The following is a 13,649-nucleotide window of genomic DNA, read 5'->3' on the forward strand; positions in this document are numbered from 1 at the left end:
TTTGAAGTAAAAGCTTCGCTTCAAAAAGGATTTGATGGTTTTCAGTTTCAATCTTGACTCAGTCTTGCTTTCATTTTGACTCGAGCTCAACTAATCATGGTCTTGGACTTACTACAGCCTTGGCCTTATTAAACATAAAATGGTACAAAAAGAAAACCCCTCCTTTAAAATTCCATTTCAGTTACAGATTATATAGCACTATAGAATTTGGGAAAGTTCAATGGGGGTTAATACAAATCACTAGTTCAATTGTACCTTTATATAACCTTAAAAAAAAAAGGATTGCAATATTACCATGGGTCAAGTAATACACTTTTTAAAAAATAACCACTTTATGCCATTAGTTAAAAACAATCCTCAAGTGCAATATACTCCATTCTCTTAATACTCTTCAAATTTAGAGAATTTTTCACTTGTGATAAAGGCAGACATTCCTTTAATGGCCTCTTGCAGACACTCTTATCCAGAACAATGTACAACATACCCAGAGCAGCCTGGGGAGCAGTTGGGGGGTTAGGTGCCTTGCTCAAGGGCACTTCAGCCATTCCTGCTGGTCCAGAGACTTGAACCGGTAACCTTTTGGTCCCAAATCTGCTCCTCTAACCTTTAGGCCATGGCTTCCCCAGATAAATGTACTCAGACTTGCTTTGCATGTTCAAAACTAATAATTGAAGGTCACCAAAATCCTCAAAGTATACTTTTTCCTGTTAATATACAGTATTTCCACAAAACCATGCTGTATATTGGCTGATTGACTACATTCAGGTGAAGTTAAAAAAAAAAAAAAACACACTCAGACACATTCATGTCTCATTCATTTATTATGAATTGTAGAATATTAGCAATTCATTAACAAATGATGTGTTTCTGATAACCCCAGAAGAAACAATGTAGACTGTAAACAATTTATTGGTTGAATATTTTGATTTTTTTTTTCCTCCCGTAAACACAGCTTGACACATAGAAAGCATGACCAAGATAACCTTAAACTACCTGCAAACAAAAGCTGTTTTCCAAAAGACATACATCATTTCAGTGTGTAACTAATAATTATTAGAAGTGACAACAGTTAATAGTTGACATTCAACTTTCCTCCTATTAAAAAAAAAAAAGTGCTACGGCCCTAGTGCATCACCTCAGATATCTGTCCGATTATCAACGGTTTTATCAAACAAAAAGAAGAATTATACATAGATATATGATCAGTGTGTATAGTGACGTACCAGGAAGGGAAAAAAAAATAAGAGAAATGAATAACCTACATCTCCAGGCCTGTGATATGAATACATTCACATTTAAGGGAGTGATTTTAATACATGTCCTATCTAGAGCTGTACAGTATAAAGGCAGGGGTTGGATGAGAATACAATGAAGTGGAGCCCATTTCATTACATGTTTTCTGTAATACATAAAGTTCATACCGTTCTGTAATGCGACTACAGGCCTAGAAAAGGACCGGAGGTATTTTATTTGGACTTAGTGATGTAGGCATTATCAGTTATAGTCATAAACCGATAACGCAGTTAACCCCTTAAATTACCAGGCCCCATCAGCGGCTCTTTTAACTACACACCTTATATTAGTTTCACTGTAGTAACTGATTAACTGAAGATGACAAATAGACAAGTTTAAAAAGTGAACAATTGTACAATTCATCACACTGTGCAGTATTCTTATTTGCAGTCAGTCAATGTAGTGATGTATGCAAGTGTAAAAATGTATACAAAGGGATGTAAATCCCACACTCCATTCCTCCACTACATAAAATCAAATTGACATGAAATATAGCAGCAAGGGCTGAGTGTAAATAAATTATTTTTGGTGTCATGAATAATAAATCCTGGCCCATGAAATTAATCCTTAAAGTACTTGATTCACTAAAAAAAACAACAACAAAAAACACATTCTTTGGTTACCACTTTGGCCTGAGCAGAACTGTTGGAGCACGACTTGAGCTGTTAATAATGTCGACAGCTGTCACCCTTGCATGACTGAAGCTTGATGAGCCTTTGGTTCATGATCTGCAGGAGCGCAGGGTCCACCTTCTTCACAATGTTCTCCAGCTGATGAGGATCAGCCGTTATGTTGTACACCTCCACAAATGCCTGGAGGGAGGGAGGGAGGGAGGGAAAAAAGAGAAAAAAAAAATCGAAGGAAGGGAAAAAGAAAGAAAAGAAGGCATCGTTTTCACTTGCAAGTCTCACCCACATCACTGACTCCATAAAAATAAGAATCTGCAGTATTTGGTCAGACAAGAAAGGTTACTACAACTGCCGTACTAAAAAGTTGAATCAAATTTGGGGGGGGGGGGAGAGACGCTAGCTTGTGCCTGTTAGTCCCTTATTTGCAGGTCATATGCATACCACACATCAATGCTCCAAAGCATGAGCTGGTAATGGCTGACCTGCAGATCTAACTCATCTCTTTACAATGGCAAGATTTCTTTTTTTTAAATATATGGGTCATTCTAGAATTCGGGGTACATGTCACATCTTTGAGATAAACCTTTTATTTTCCACTAAAGAAACCTTTACTGAATCAGTTTTGAACAATAATGCAAATTATGACAAACTTTCACCAATAGCAATGCTTGATAATGTACATTTTAGGCCCAATTTATCCATAAAACATTAACTAATGCCGCTTTTCCACTACCAATGCGGCTGAGTTGGGCTGAGCCGTGCCGTGCTGAGTTGGGCTGAGTCGAGCTGAGTGGGGCTGTTGGAGTTGCATTTCGACTACAACCGTGCTGAACCGTGCTGGCTGGGAGTGGGTGGACACATTGGGTGGAGTTAGCGAAAGTGGGTGGACGTCACGTGATGCCGTTAGGCGGCGCAAACAGTGACATCAGTGACCTTTTAAGCGGTAGTCTCACGACCCGGATAGTAAACAATAAACATGGAGGACATGGAGTCGATAGTGTTGCTGGTCTTGGTGCTGTGGCTTGTTGTCACCGACAACGCCAACAGATACTGGCAAGAGCGTATAGATGAGGTGAGGCGCATAAGGCTTCAGAAATTCTCGTAATTCGTAATTCTTCTTCTTCCGGGTTTACGGTGTTTACAGATCCCAGCGTGCTCGCGGGGCGTGTGTGGGCATGTGAGGACACTCCTCCTCACCAATCAGTGCACAGGGGAGCGTCTCCTCACGCCCCTAGCCCCACTCGGCTCGGTTTGGCTCGCTTCAGCCCTACTCCAAAACTGTGCGAGTTTTGGGTGCTGAGTAGGGCTGAAGCGAGCTGAGTCGTGCTGCTCTGAGGTAGTCGAAACGCGAGCCGTGTCGGGCTGAAGTGAGCTGAAAAAGGGTAGTGGAAAAGGGCCATAAATGACTCCCACCCCTCCCCCCACATTACTGGCAGTCTTCAACTGCTGATTCAGATATTTAACTTGAATAAACATGAAGTGTTTCAGTCTAACAATCTGTTTTTTGGGGAACTTATTCTATTAACTGTTATAAAATCAAGTGTATAGAAAGCCTATTTTCTGTATTATGTGAAATTTCAGTAATTAAAAAAAATAAAATAAAAAATATTTATTTATTATCCATCCCAATGTTCTCGTCAGCTCTGTTAACGCTGTTATAAAACCGCATAAAATCCACAAAGACTTAATAATACGCGCAACACCTGCACCGAGAGAGGTCACTTCCTCTGGCGGGAAACTTCAGAAAGGCACTGAGGTATGCTATGTTTCTTCTTTCATTAATTTGAACAAAATGTTAAGAATACACCAACAGTAGAATAATTATTCATCAACTCTGTTACTGTGATATTGGGGTGAATCCCTCACTCATTTTTTAAAAAACAATAAGATGATTAAAATCCATACAATTCTGTTTTTATACATGCCATGTGGTAGCAAGTTTGAGGTGAGCATGTGGAGTTAAGACACAAAATGGTGGAAAATGTCAACCATGTGATCATCAATTCTGTTAATGGATTGCCCAATTCAGCGATAGAGTTGACGATGACGGAGTCGACACTTGGAATGTACCCGCAATTATAGATTGGGCCACATACACTATCAATTTCATGAATATTTACATTAATACAGCATATGGAGAGACCTGTTATTTGTAGATCATTTTAGACCCCAACATCATCTGTGTAATCATGGGAGTCAGGGGTCATGAAGCGCACAAAAATGACACACTTCCTTCTCTAGGAATGACTAGAACAGATACCACATCCCTTTCACCAGATGTGATGAACACAGAGATCTAATCAGTAATAATTACTAGCCTCAACTTTGAATCAGTGCATCCATAAATATTAAAATAGGTGCACATATTTTTACACCTCCAATAAAGATAGAGAATAATTTGCAAGCAATATAGCAATCAAGAACTCACCTCATCATCAGCAAATTCACAGTACTGCAAATCGTTGTCCTTGAACATCCTAACGCAGGCATACGTGTTGTTGAAGGCGTCCTCACAAACACAATCTGGAAAGCATTGCTGTGGAACCAAAGCGACAAAGTCACAGTTGAAGAAATTATCCTATTTAGTTTTGAGAAATTAAGAAGCCATGAAAGGACACTTACAGCGACTCCAGGGCCAAGTTGTGGGCACTTAGGATCTTTACTCAAGTTGCCCTCACCAGTGTACTCCACCAAGAAGTAGGGACGTGACGTGCCGTTGCGTAATGATGGTGCCTTGCATACAGAATGAGATCACGTTCATAAATCAACATTAAATAAAATTTAAAAAATACAGCCTCTGACCAAACAGCTTTTAAAAAATGAAATCAATATGCTACACCACTTTATTAAAAAAAAAAAAAAAAAACACCACACAACTCAACAACGGTAACTGCTCTAAAACAGAAAAGAGAAATGAGAAAGACAAAACCTCAACCACCCTATTAAGGAAGAAATGTGGTAAAGCTGCTCTGACATCACACCACAAATGCAAACCAGAGAGGGGACAAATGAACCAAAAGAGCACATCGGGGAAAGTAAGCAAGTAAATACGTCAACGTATCTAATGTGTTCAGATGTGGAATACTCGTTTACTCAGAACAGGTAGTTTGATAATATATCTGATGTTCTGGCACAGTTTAATTTGTGTAAATTAGATGTTATGACTTGGACAGGTGTGGTGGATTCTTCCCCAGTTTAGCAATCATCGTTGAGTGTAACAGCAGGGTCAGATCTGAAATCTACAAGACCCTAATCTCCTCTGATACAACAAACACACTCAAACCTTGATGACCAATGAATCACTGAGCAAAAACGTAACAAGCCAAAACACAGTGTGACACCTAAAGTTCCCACACTTCAAAAGAAATGCAATGGCTGGGTTGAGGCATGGACTCTCCAAGACCTCTGAAGAAGGTATGCTGTGGTATCTGTTACCAAGATCTTAGCAGCAGATCCTTTCATTGCTCCAAGTTGCAAAATGGGGTCTCAATGGATCGGACTTATTTGTCCAGCACATCCCATAGATGCTTGAGCAGATTGAGATCTGGAGAATTTGCAAGCCAAATCTACTCCGTCATGTTCCTCAGACTATTCCTGAACTATTTTTGCAGTGTGGCACGGCGCATTATCCTGCTGAAGGAAGCCAGTGCCATTAGGGAATACCATTTTCATAAAGGGGCGTACTTGGCCTGCAACAATGTTTCAGTAGGTGGTACATGTCAAAGTACTATCAACATGAATGCCAGGATCCAAAGTTTCCTAGCAGAACATTGCCCAGGGCATCACACGGTTTCCTCCAACATACCATAGTGCATCCTGGTGCCATTTCTTCCCCAGGTAAGCGACACTCACACCTGGCTGTCGACATGATGTAAAAGAAAACGTGATTCATCAGACCAGGCCACTTTCTTCCATTGCTCCATGGTCCAGTTCTGATGCTCACATGCCCAGTGTAAGTGCTTTCAGCAGTGGATAACGGTCAGCATGGATATTTTGAATGGTTTGCGACTACACAGTCCCACATCCAGCAAGCTGCGATGCACTACATTCTCATAGCTAGTATTAACTTTTTCAGCTATATGTGCTTCAATAGCTCTTTTGTGGGATCAGACCCAACAACCCACATGCATCAATGAACCTGGGCACCCATGACCCTGTCACCGGTCTACCAGTTGTCCTTCCTCACCATTTTGGAGATGAGCAGACCGAGTCGTCAGTCCATCACAAGTTAGCCCTTGTCAAAGTCACTCGGATCCTTACGCTTGCCCATTTTTCCCGCTTCCAACACATCAACTTCAAGAACTGATTGTTCACTTGCTGTCTAATATATCCCGCCCCTTGACAGGTGCCATCGTAATGCGATAATCAGCGTCCTTAACTTCACCAGTCAGTGTTTTGTTTTTTTTTTTTGTTATGGCTGATCGGATCGGAAAATTTATTCAGTATAGGATTTTAGTGCATGTTTCTGTCAAATATCCAAAGATTGCTACATTTACTGAATATAGAATATAAGCCAAAAATGCAAGCTTAGAAAATGTACTCCATACAGAATTATAGTGCAATGTAATGCTTCTGAAACATATTTGATATAAAACTCTTACGTATGAAAAAACGGAAAAAAATTTGTACATTTACTGAGGACTTTGTGGTGTACAATGCTGTCAAAAATGGTGCATATATCAGCCATATATTTAAAGACTGCTACGTTTATTCGATGTAAATCTATGGTGCATAATTCTCTCAAAAATTAAAACGCTACTAAATTCACTGAGTATAGAATTATGGTGTAAGATTCAGTCAAATGTGTAGTATACAATCTATGAGGAATAGAACTGTGGTGTATGTATGCATCTGTCAAAATTATACAGACTGTATTCAGTCTAGAACTATGGTGTATAATGCTATAAAAAAATGTAAAGATTCCTAAAAAGACCAAATTCATTGAGGATGTTGTGGTGTATAATGGTGCCAAACGTATCCAAGTCTATGGCATATACAGCTGTGGTGCGTAATTCTGTCAAACAATTTAAATATTACTACACTTATTTGGTCTAGAACTATGCCGTATTATGCGGTGACAAATTAAAAGATTATACTCAATAAATTCAGTAGTGTAAAAATATCATCACTCACAATCTGTGGTAGAAAAGACTGTCCATCCATATCCAAAGTAGAGATATTAACTCCTGCAATGTCAAGGATGGTCATGGCAAGATCTATATTCAATACTGGGTCCTAGAAGACATTAAGACAAATGTTCTCAATCCTTGCGCATACACATGTTGATGAGAATGTGTCTGAATTTTCAGAACTAACCGGAAGCGTTTGGTTGGGCTTAATCCCGGGCCCACGTACCAAAAGTGGCACACGGATATCAAATTCATACAGTTGTCTCTTGTCAATAGGGAGGGAGAACTGACCTGGAATTAAAAATGGACGTAGTGTAGAGTGTAAAAGTCAAATATGATCATGAGGAGCAGGGAAAGAGTGTGTGTACCTGTGTGGTAACCGTTGTCAGAAGTGAAGAAAATGTACGTGTTATCCAGCTCCTTTATGTCTTCCAGTTTCTTTACCAGCTTCTCCACCATGTCGTCTACAGACAGAAGGGTCTGCCACCTTTAATGAAACCAGACAGCACAGTAAACACACTAATCATGCCAAGTAAGTACTAATGACACTCAACAATACTTTTCAAAACATTTCTCGTTGGCAGCTGTCCATCGCTAGTGATGATGACTGCTTCATTAGGATGCACAGAAATCACCTTTCCTAATGAAGTGCCTTGCACAGTAAGGTAAGACAAACAATGTCGTGCCCCCATCGTGTTGTCTCTCTGGACTTCCAGACCTGATGCCAAGTGGCGCACAAAAGTGCTACAGACCTGACGGATATGGAAGTTGCCCCGCAGTAACAACTGACTTGCCATCCGTTGGCCATTTGAGTGGCTCTTCCGCATGCCATCTGGTGGTGTGCTATTGACCCTGTTGGGTTCATCTGCCACATTGCACCAAAAAGCACCCTGCTGCGAGCACCTTATTGGTGATGTACTATTTAACCAATAGCTGGAACTCAGGCAGGTGCTACCACTCTGGGCCAGAGCGGACCTGGGAGCAATGGTGATTAAGGGCTAACTCCACTTTCCCCAATACTCAAGTCCTCCGGGACCTGAGACTCACTACTGGTTGAAATTTAAAGTCATACCCAGGAGGGTGCATTTGTGCACATGACATGGGTAGCTTGTACATCTGGGAAGGCATCATTAATGCTGAATGATATATATACACATTTCAGAGCAATATGCTGCCATCCAGACAAAATCTTTTTCAGGGAAGGCCTTCCTTCTTTCAGCAAGACAATACCAAACCGCTTTCTGCACAAATTAAAACTTCATGGCTTCGTAGTAAAAGAGTCCAGGTGCTAAACTGGCCTGCCTGCTGTCCAGATCTTCTCCCATTTAAAACATTTGACACATTCAAAACATTTCTATACCTTTTACGAAAAGCATTGTCGAGATAATCAATGGAGCTGTTTGGCATCGGGTTAACAGGCTGACGCAGCAACCAGTGCTTGTCCTGAAGAAAGAAACAAAAAACACGCAGACTGTTCACAAAGCCCACAATATGAAAAAGGAAATATGAACCATGCTAGCAGATAATGCTTTAATTCAGATACATGTCCAGGTTTGTTAAAACTGCCATCACGTGGAGCCTTGACATCACTGAAGCTGTTCCTATATGCAGGAGCTGCAGTCCAGGGAGAGTGAGGGGCTGGAGGGGACAGCATCACAAAAAATGGATGTTGAGGGCTTCGCGAGTCCAGGAAAGTCAGTGATCTATTCAACTAAGACAACAAAACATTGAAACAAGTTACCAAGTGAGTTTTCAAACAATGTTTCTTACATCTACACTCTACAATTTCCACCACACTCATAACATGCATACCTACAGCCCACTACATGATTTATACTCACCATTTAAATTTGATTTCGCACATGTTAAGTGCTAGGCTGAAGCAGATTAGCAAAACAACCAAAATGTACTCGCTATGCATAGTCAATAGTGTCAACCTTCCTTCTGAGCTTCATTTTTCTTCATAACTGCAGGTAGGAACTAAAAGTTATCACCACCAAAGGTTGGTTCAAGGAATCAGCAGCTCGATGACACCCAGTAGGAAATTAATGATCAGCTGTTGCTTTGTCACTTGCTAGTTTGAAACTACAGTAAGCAAAGCACCAATAAAAACTATTTTATTCTACACATGTATTAATAATAGGCTGACACAAATCTACAGCTTCCTCGCTTCGATACTCGACTTGGGCTGTATGGCGTTTCACATGTTCTCCCCATGTGCACGTGGGTTTCCTCAGGGTTCTCCAGTTTCCTCCTACCTTCCAAAAACATGCCAGAAGGTGGATTGTTAACTCAAAATTGTCCCTAGGTGTGAATGAGTATGAACATGCACAGTGTATTCCCAGAATAGGCTTCAGATTCACAACAACCCTGACTAGGATAAAGCGGTTACAGGAGATGAATAAATGAAGAGAGAGACATGTTTTGGTGTGCCCATGGTTGGTAATATGGTACCAAGATTTAGAAAGCACGGCATCATAAGATTACGTGATAACCGAACAGAAGAGAATACGGTCGTCATGGAAAGATATAGCAGGCCCTTTCATGTACAGAGGTTAAAAACCAGACTATACATAGTGCAGAAACAAAGCTCAGCAGTTGTGCAAGTGATTAAAGATGTGCAACACTCTGACCATGACAGAGAAGCCTGCAAAGAAAATAGCTGCACAGGCATGTTTAGTGCAGTTTCAGATTCACTTAAAAGGACAACACCCTTATATCAACATTTATATATTATCACTATCACTACTAAGTCACCCGCTTTAGACGTGCATTACGGAGCACGGACTACTAAAAACGTATACACCAGTATATAAGATTTAGGTTTTTTTTTTTAATCGGTTCATCATCAAGAACTTACAATAAGGTCTGTGAGGTAGTCCTTTCCATAGTCGTCTTTGTGAACCTCTGCTTTCCCGTTGACAGACAGTGTATAATTGTAGTATTGAGAGTTTCCCACCTGCAGAAGAGGGGAAAAAATAAATAAATAAAAAATAACCAAAAATGTAATTCTTTGGAATCTGAAAGACATGTGACAAACATTTAAAAAAAAAAAAAGAAGTTCCCTTTACTGGGGGTATGTAGTTTCGAATGATAACACTGCTTGATTGAGGAAGGAAGTGGGTTATCATGTGTTGAAGATTTTAGCTGCTGAAGGAAGAAAAAAAAAAGGGGGGAGAGTGTGTCTGATGATTAACCATATGACCCACCAGTGCATGCCACTGGTCCCATCCAGGAGGAACATGACCCACACCTCCTGTCTCATTCATCCCATACTGAAAAAAACCCCAGCACAAAAAAATGTACTTATTATAAATCACAGGTAGAAACAAACACATAGAACAAAAAACGTAGAACAAAAGCGCAGACCTGATTAAGGTATTTCCCTCCATAAAAGGTCTGATAATACTTCTTGTTAAGATAGACAGGAAAGGCTTGCATCTCAGGACCAGCTTGCCAGGCTTTGCTACTGCAGTTGCCTGACAAGGAATTGTTGTGGACCATGTGATTGTGTGGATATTTCCCGGACAGGATGCTGCTCCGGCTGGGACAGCACAGGGGTGTCACTGTGTACTGGACACCACGAAAAGAATATAATGGTTAATATTTCAGACAACAAAGAGGCAAACATTAACATTTGTTTGGTATTTTTAGTCACCAAGCATGCCTGACTGAGTTCTTCAACGTTCACATGAAAGGGTGTTTGACTTTATATAAAGCCTAATAATGAGCCAAGCTGAATAAAAGTCCTATCCGATCAAATGTTGCGGGTAAACCTTTTAATAATCTGTTAAATAGAAGAATCTTTTTAACCTCCGTGTCTGATTATTCTACTATCGGATCTGTACAAGTGCTCCTCGTGCAATAAAATAGTCCAGAAAGAAAACTGGGGCACACTTGCTCCACTCTTGGTAGTACATTTTGACTGGGTTACAATACGTGTAAACAAGGGATGTCTGATCTGATCTAATCTAATCTAATCCAGAAAAGGCTGGTGTGGATGCAGGGTTTCATTTCAACCAAGAAACAAGCCAAGGACAACTGACTAAACTGGTGGAATCAGCTGTGGAATAAAAACATGTCCTTTGCAGAGAAGATGAGACACCTCTCATGTAAACAGTTCATTAAGAAAGCAAGAACAATTAATTCTTGCTTACTTACCACTAACTGTTTTTTTTTTTTTTATGAGATGAGATAAAACTCTGCAATGACTTCTAAAGCCAACACTGTGTGAACTTTTTTCAATCCAGTAACTATATGTTGGTCTGAAAAAGCTCTTTGTGTAACAGTGGGTATACACTGGAGCACCAATTCAACTGCAATCTTCAGGATTCTAAAGCACATGGCCAGAAAAGCATACAAACGTTATCAGGTGCTCCATGAGCTACAAGTGGAATGTCTGAGACTGAGATCACCATTTGGCTAACCATTTGCAAAAACATTGCAGCACTCTCAGAAAAAAAGGAGTATGTTTCTTGTCACTGGTCATCTTTTATCTTTAGTATGTGTCTTTTTTTAACCAGAAAAGTTAAAGCTTTACTTTAAAGGCATTACAGCCCGTTTACCTGAAATCATTTTTAAAAAGGTAGGACTATACATTCACTGGCCACTGTAATAGGAACTTGCTCTTGCTTCTAAGATTCCTGTTCTTGGCTGCAGGAGTGGAACCTAATGTGATGATCTGCTGTTGCATACTGAGATGCTTTTCTGCTCACCACGGTTGTAAAGAGTTGCTATGAATTACTATATCCTTCCGGGCTGCTCAAACCAATCTGACCATTTTCCTCTGACCTCTCTTATCAACAAGGTGTTTGTTTCCACCCACAGAACGGTCGCTCACTCAACTCAATGTTTTTCGTACCATCCTGTGTAAACTCTAGAGACTGTTGTGTGTGAAAACCCCAGGAGATCAGCAGTTTCTGAAATACTCAAACCAGTCCATCTGGCACCAACACCCATGCCAGAGTGAAAGTCACACTTTTCCCCGTTCTGATGTTTGACGTGAACGTTAACCGAAGCTCTTGATTTATACCTGTATGATTGTGCTGCTGTGATAACGCCATAAAACAGAAGGTGGATGGGTGGTCCTAATAAAGTGGCTGGTGAACGTATATCTACATTTCCAAGTCACATTTTGCATTTACTCACTGCATGGGAGAAGATGACACCAGCATCACCAACCAGGGCTTTGGTCTTCTTTAATGGTGTCTGTAGTGAAATTCCACATAGAAGTATATTTGGTCAGATATATTTTGGTCACGGTTACGTCCTTATCATAAACTCTCATCTTCGAAATGCTTATTTCTACAGATTACACATTATTTAAAAAAAAAAAAAAAAAGACATGAAAATAAATATCAAACTCACCATTCCACCAAGCTCCACGTCCAGATCATCTGCAACAATGAGAATCATGTTTTTGGCTTTGACACATTCTGAACACCTCAGCAGGCATGTGAATAAGGTGAGGAAAACAAGCAGGAGACCAGGAGCTCCTGTGGTCTCTCTTCTAAGACGGTTTCTGTTTGTTTTTGTGGATAGACTTGAACTTGCCATGACAGTGAGCTTCCAGTCTGGTAGTCCTGTAGAGGTTAGTCTGAGAGCAGTTTTAGTAGCAGAGCTGCACTCACTCACAGTGTAGTGGGATGGTGTGTGTCAAGTTTGAGGAAGTGGAACTTGATGGTCATGTGACTTTCATGTTGTTTGGACAGGGACTTTAACCTGACGTATTGGTTTTGCTGGAAATAAACAGACAGGAATTAAACCTGTAAACACACACACACACACACACACACACAGGTATTTCTTTTAAATATGGAACAGAAACACTTCAAAATATTCATTCTTCCTCTGAGGTGATACATCACTTCCTGTGGCTAAAGTTGACTAGACTTTTTACAGTTTAGTAAGTGTGACAGGTTTGGAGGGATAAATTAAATCCAGTGTGAGGGGAATTAAAATCATAATTTTACTTCTTTTTTTTGAAAATAAGTTTGTAGCATTCTGCTGTCAGGAAAAACCTGTTGTCAGCATGAGTCACAGTAGAACTACGCAGAATCAGGACTTAACCCCCAAAACGGTAGCATTTGCCTTCATGACAAAACAGTCTGAATAAAACAGGAAGTAAACAATTTACTCATTTTCCCCCAACTGGGTTAGACAGCTACCTAATTATTGTAGCTAAGTAAACCCCGCTCATGCTCGAATCACTTGGGACTTCCGTTGGCATCAGGGTTGCCAGATGCAGCAAAAGTGGAATAAAAACCAAGCCAAAAAGCTTTTATTTGTCACACGTACACTCAAGCACAGACACAGGGCTCAATCCTGGGACCATTACTATTCAACCTTTATGTGCTCCCACTTGGACAAATTATTAAGAATAACTCAATAAACTTCCATAGCTATGCAGATGACACTCAGCTTTACTTAGCTATATCACCTAATGACTATGCCCCTCTTGAGTCTCTTCATAGATGCATTGACCAAATTAACAAATGGATGTCTCACAATTTTCTTCAGCTGAACGCAGATAAAACTGAAGCAATTATATTTGGCAAAAAGGAGGAAAGGCTTAGGATTGCCACTGTTCTTGAAACTC

General features: G+C 40.2%; 1 protein-coding gene across 1 annotated transcript; it reads right to left on the minus strand.

Annotated features, from left to right (window-relative positions):
• Positions 1 to 802: 802 nt before the first annotated feature.
• Positions 803 to 13,257, minus strand: gnsb (glucosamine (N-acetyl)-6-sulfatase (Sanfilippo disease IIID), b). Its single transcript, XM_060909481.1, has 14 exons — positions 13,219 to 13,257; positions 12,419 to 12,789; positions 12,200 to 12,259; positions 10,421 to 10,624; positions 10,261 to 10,326; positions 9,912 to 10,010; positions 8,595 to 8,762; positions 8,412 to 8,494; positions 7,420 to 7,538; positions 7,239 to 7,342; positions 7,056 to 7,157; positions 4,545 to 4,655; positions 4,351 to 4,458; positions 803 to 2,105 (listed from the first exon to the last, which is right to left on the minus strand). Exons 2-14 carry the CDS (start codon positions 12,605 to 12,607, stop codon positions 1,959 to 1,961), a joined length of 1,560 nt encoding a protein of 519 aa, XP_060765464.1. The 5' UTR covers positions 12,608 to 12,789; positions 13,219 to 13,257; the 3' UTR covers positions 803 to 1,958.
• Positions 13,258 to 13,649: the final 392 nt, after the last annotated feature.

The sequence above is a fragment of the Neoarius graeffei genome, chromosome 25, assembly GCF_027579695.1.
Source record: "Neoarius graeffei isolate fNeoGra1 chromosome 25, fNeoGra1.pri, whole genome shotgun sequence".
Classification (NCBI taxonomy): Eukaryota; Metazoa; Chordata; class Actinopteri; order Siluriformes; family Ariidae; genus Neoarius; species Neoarius graeffei.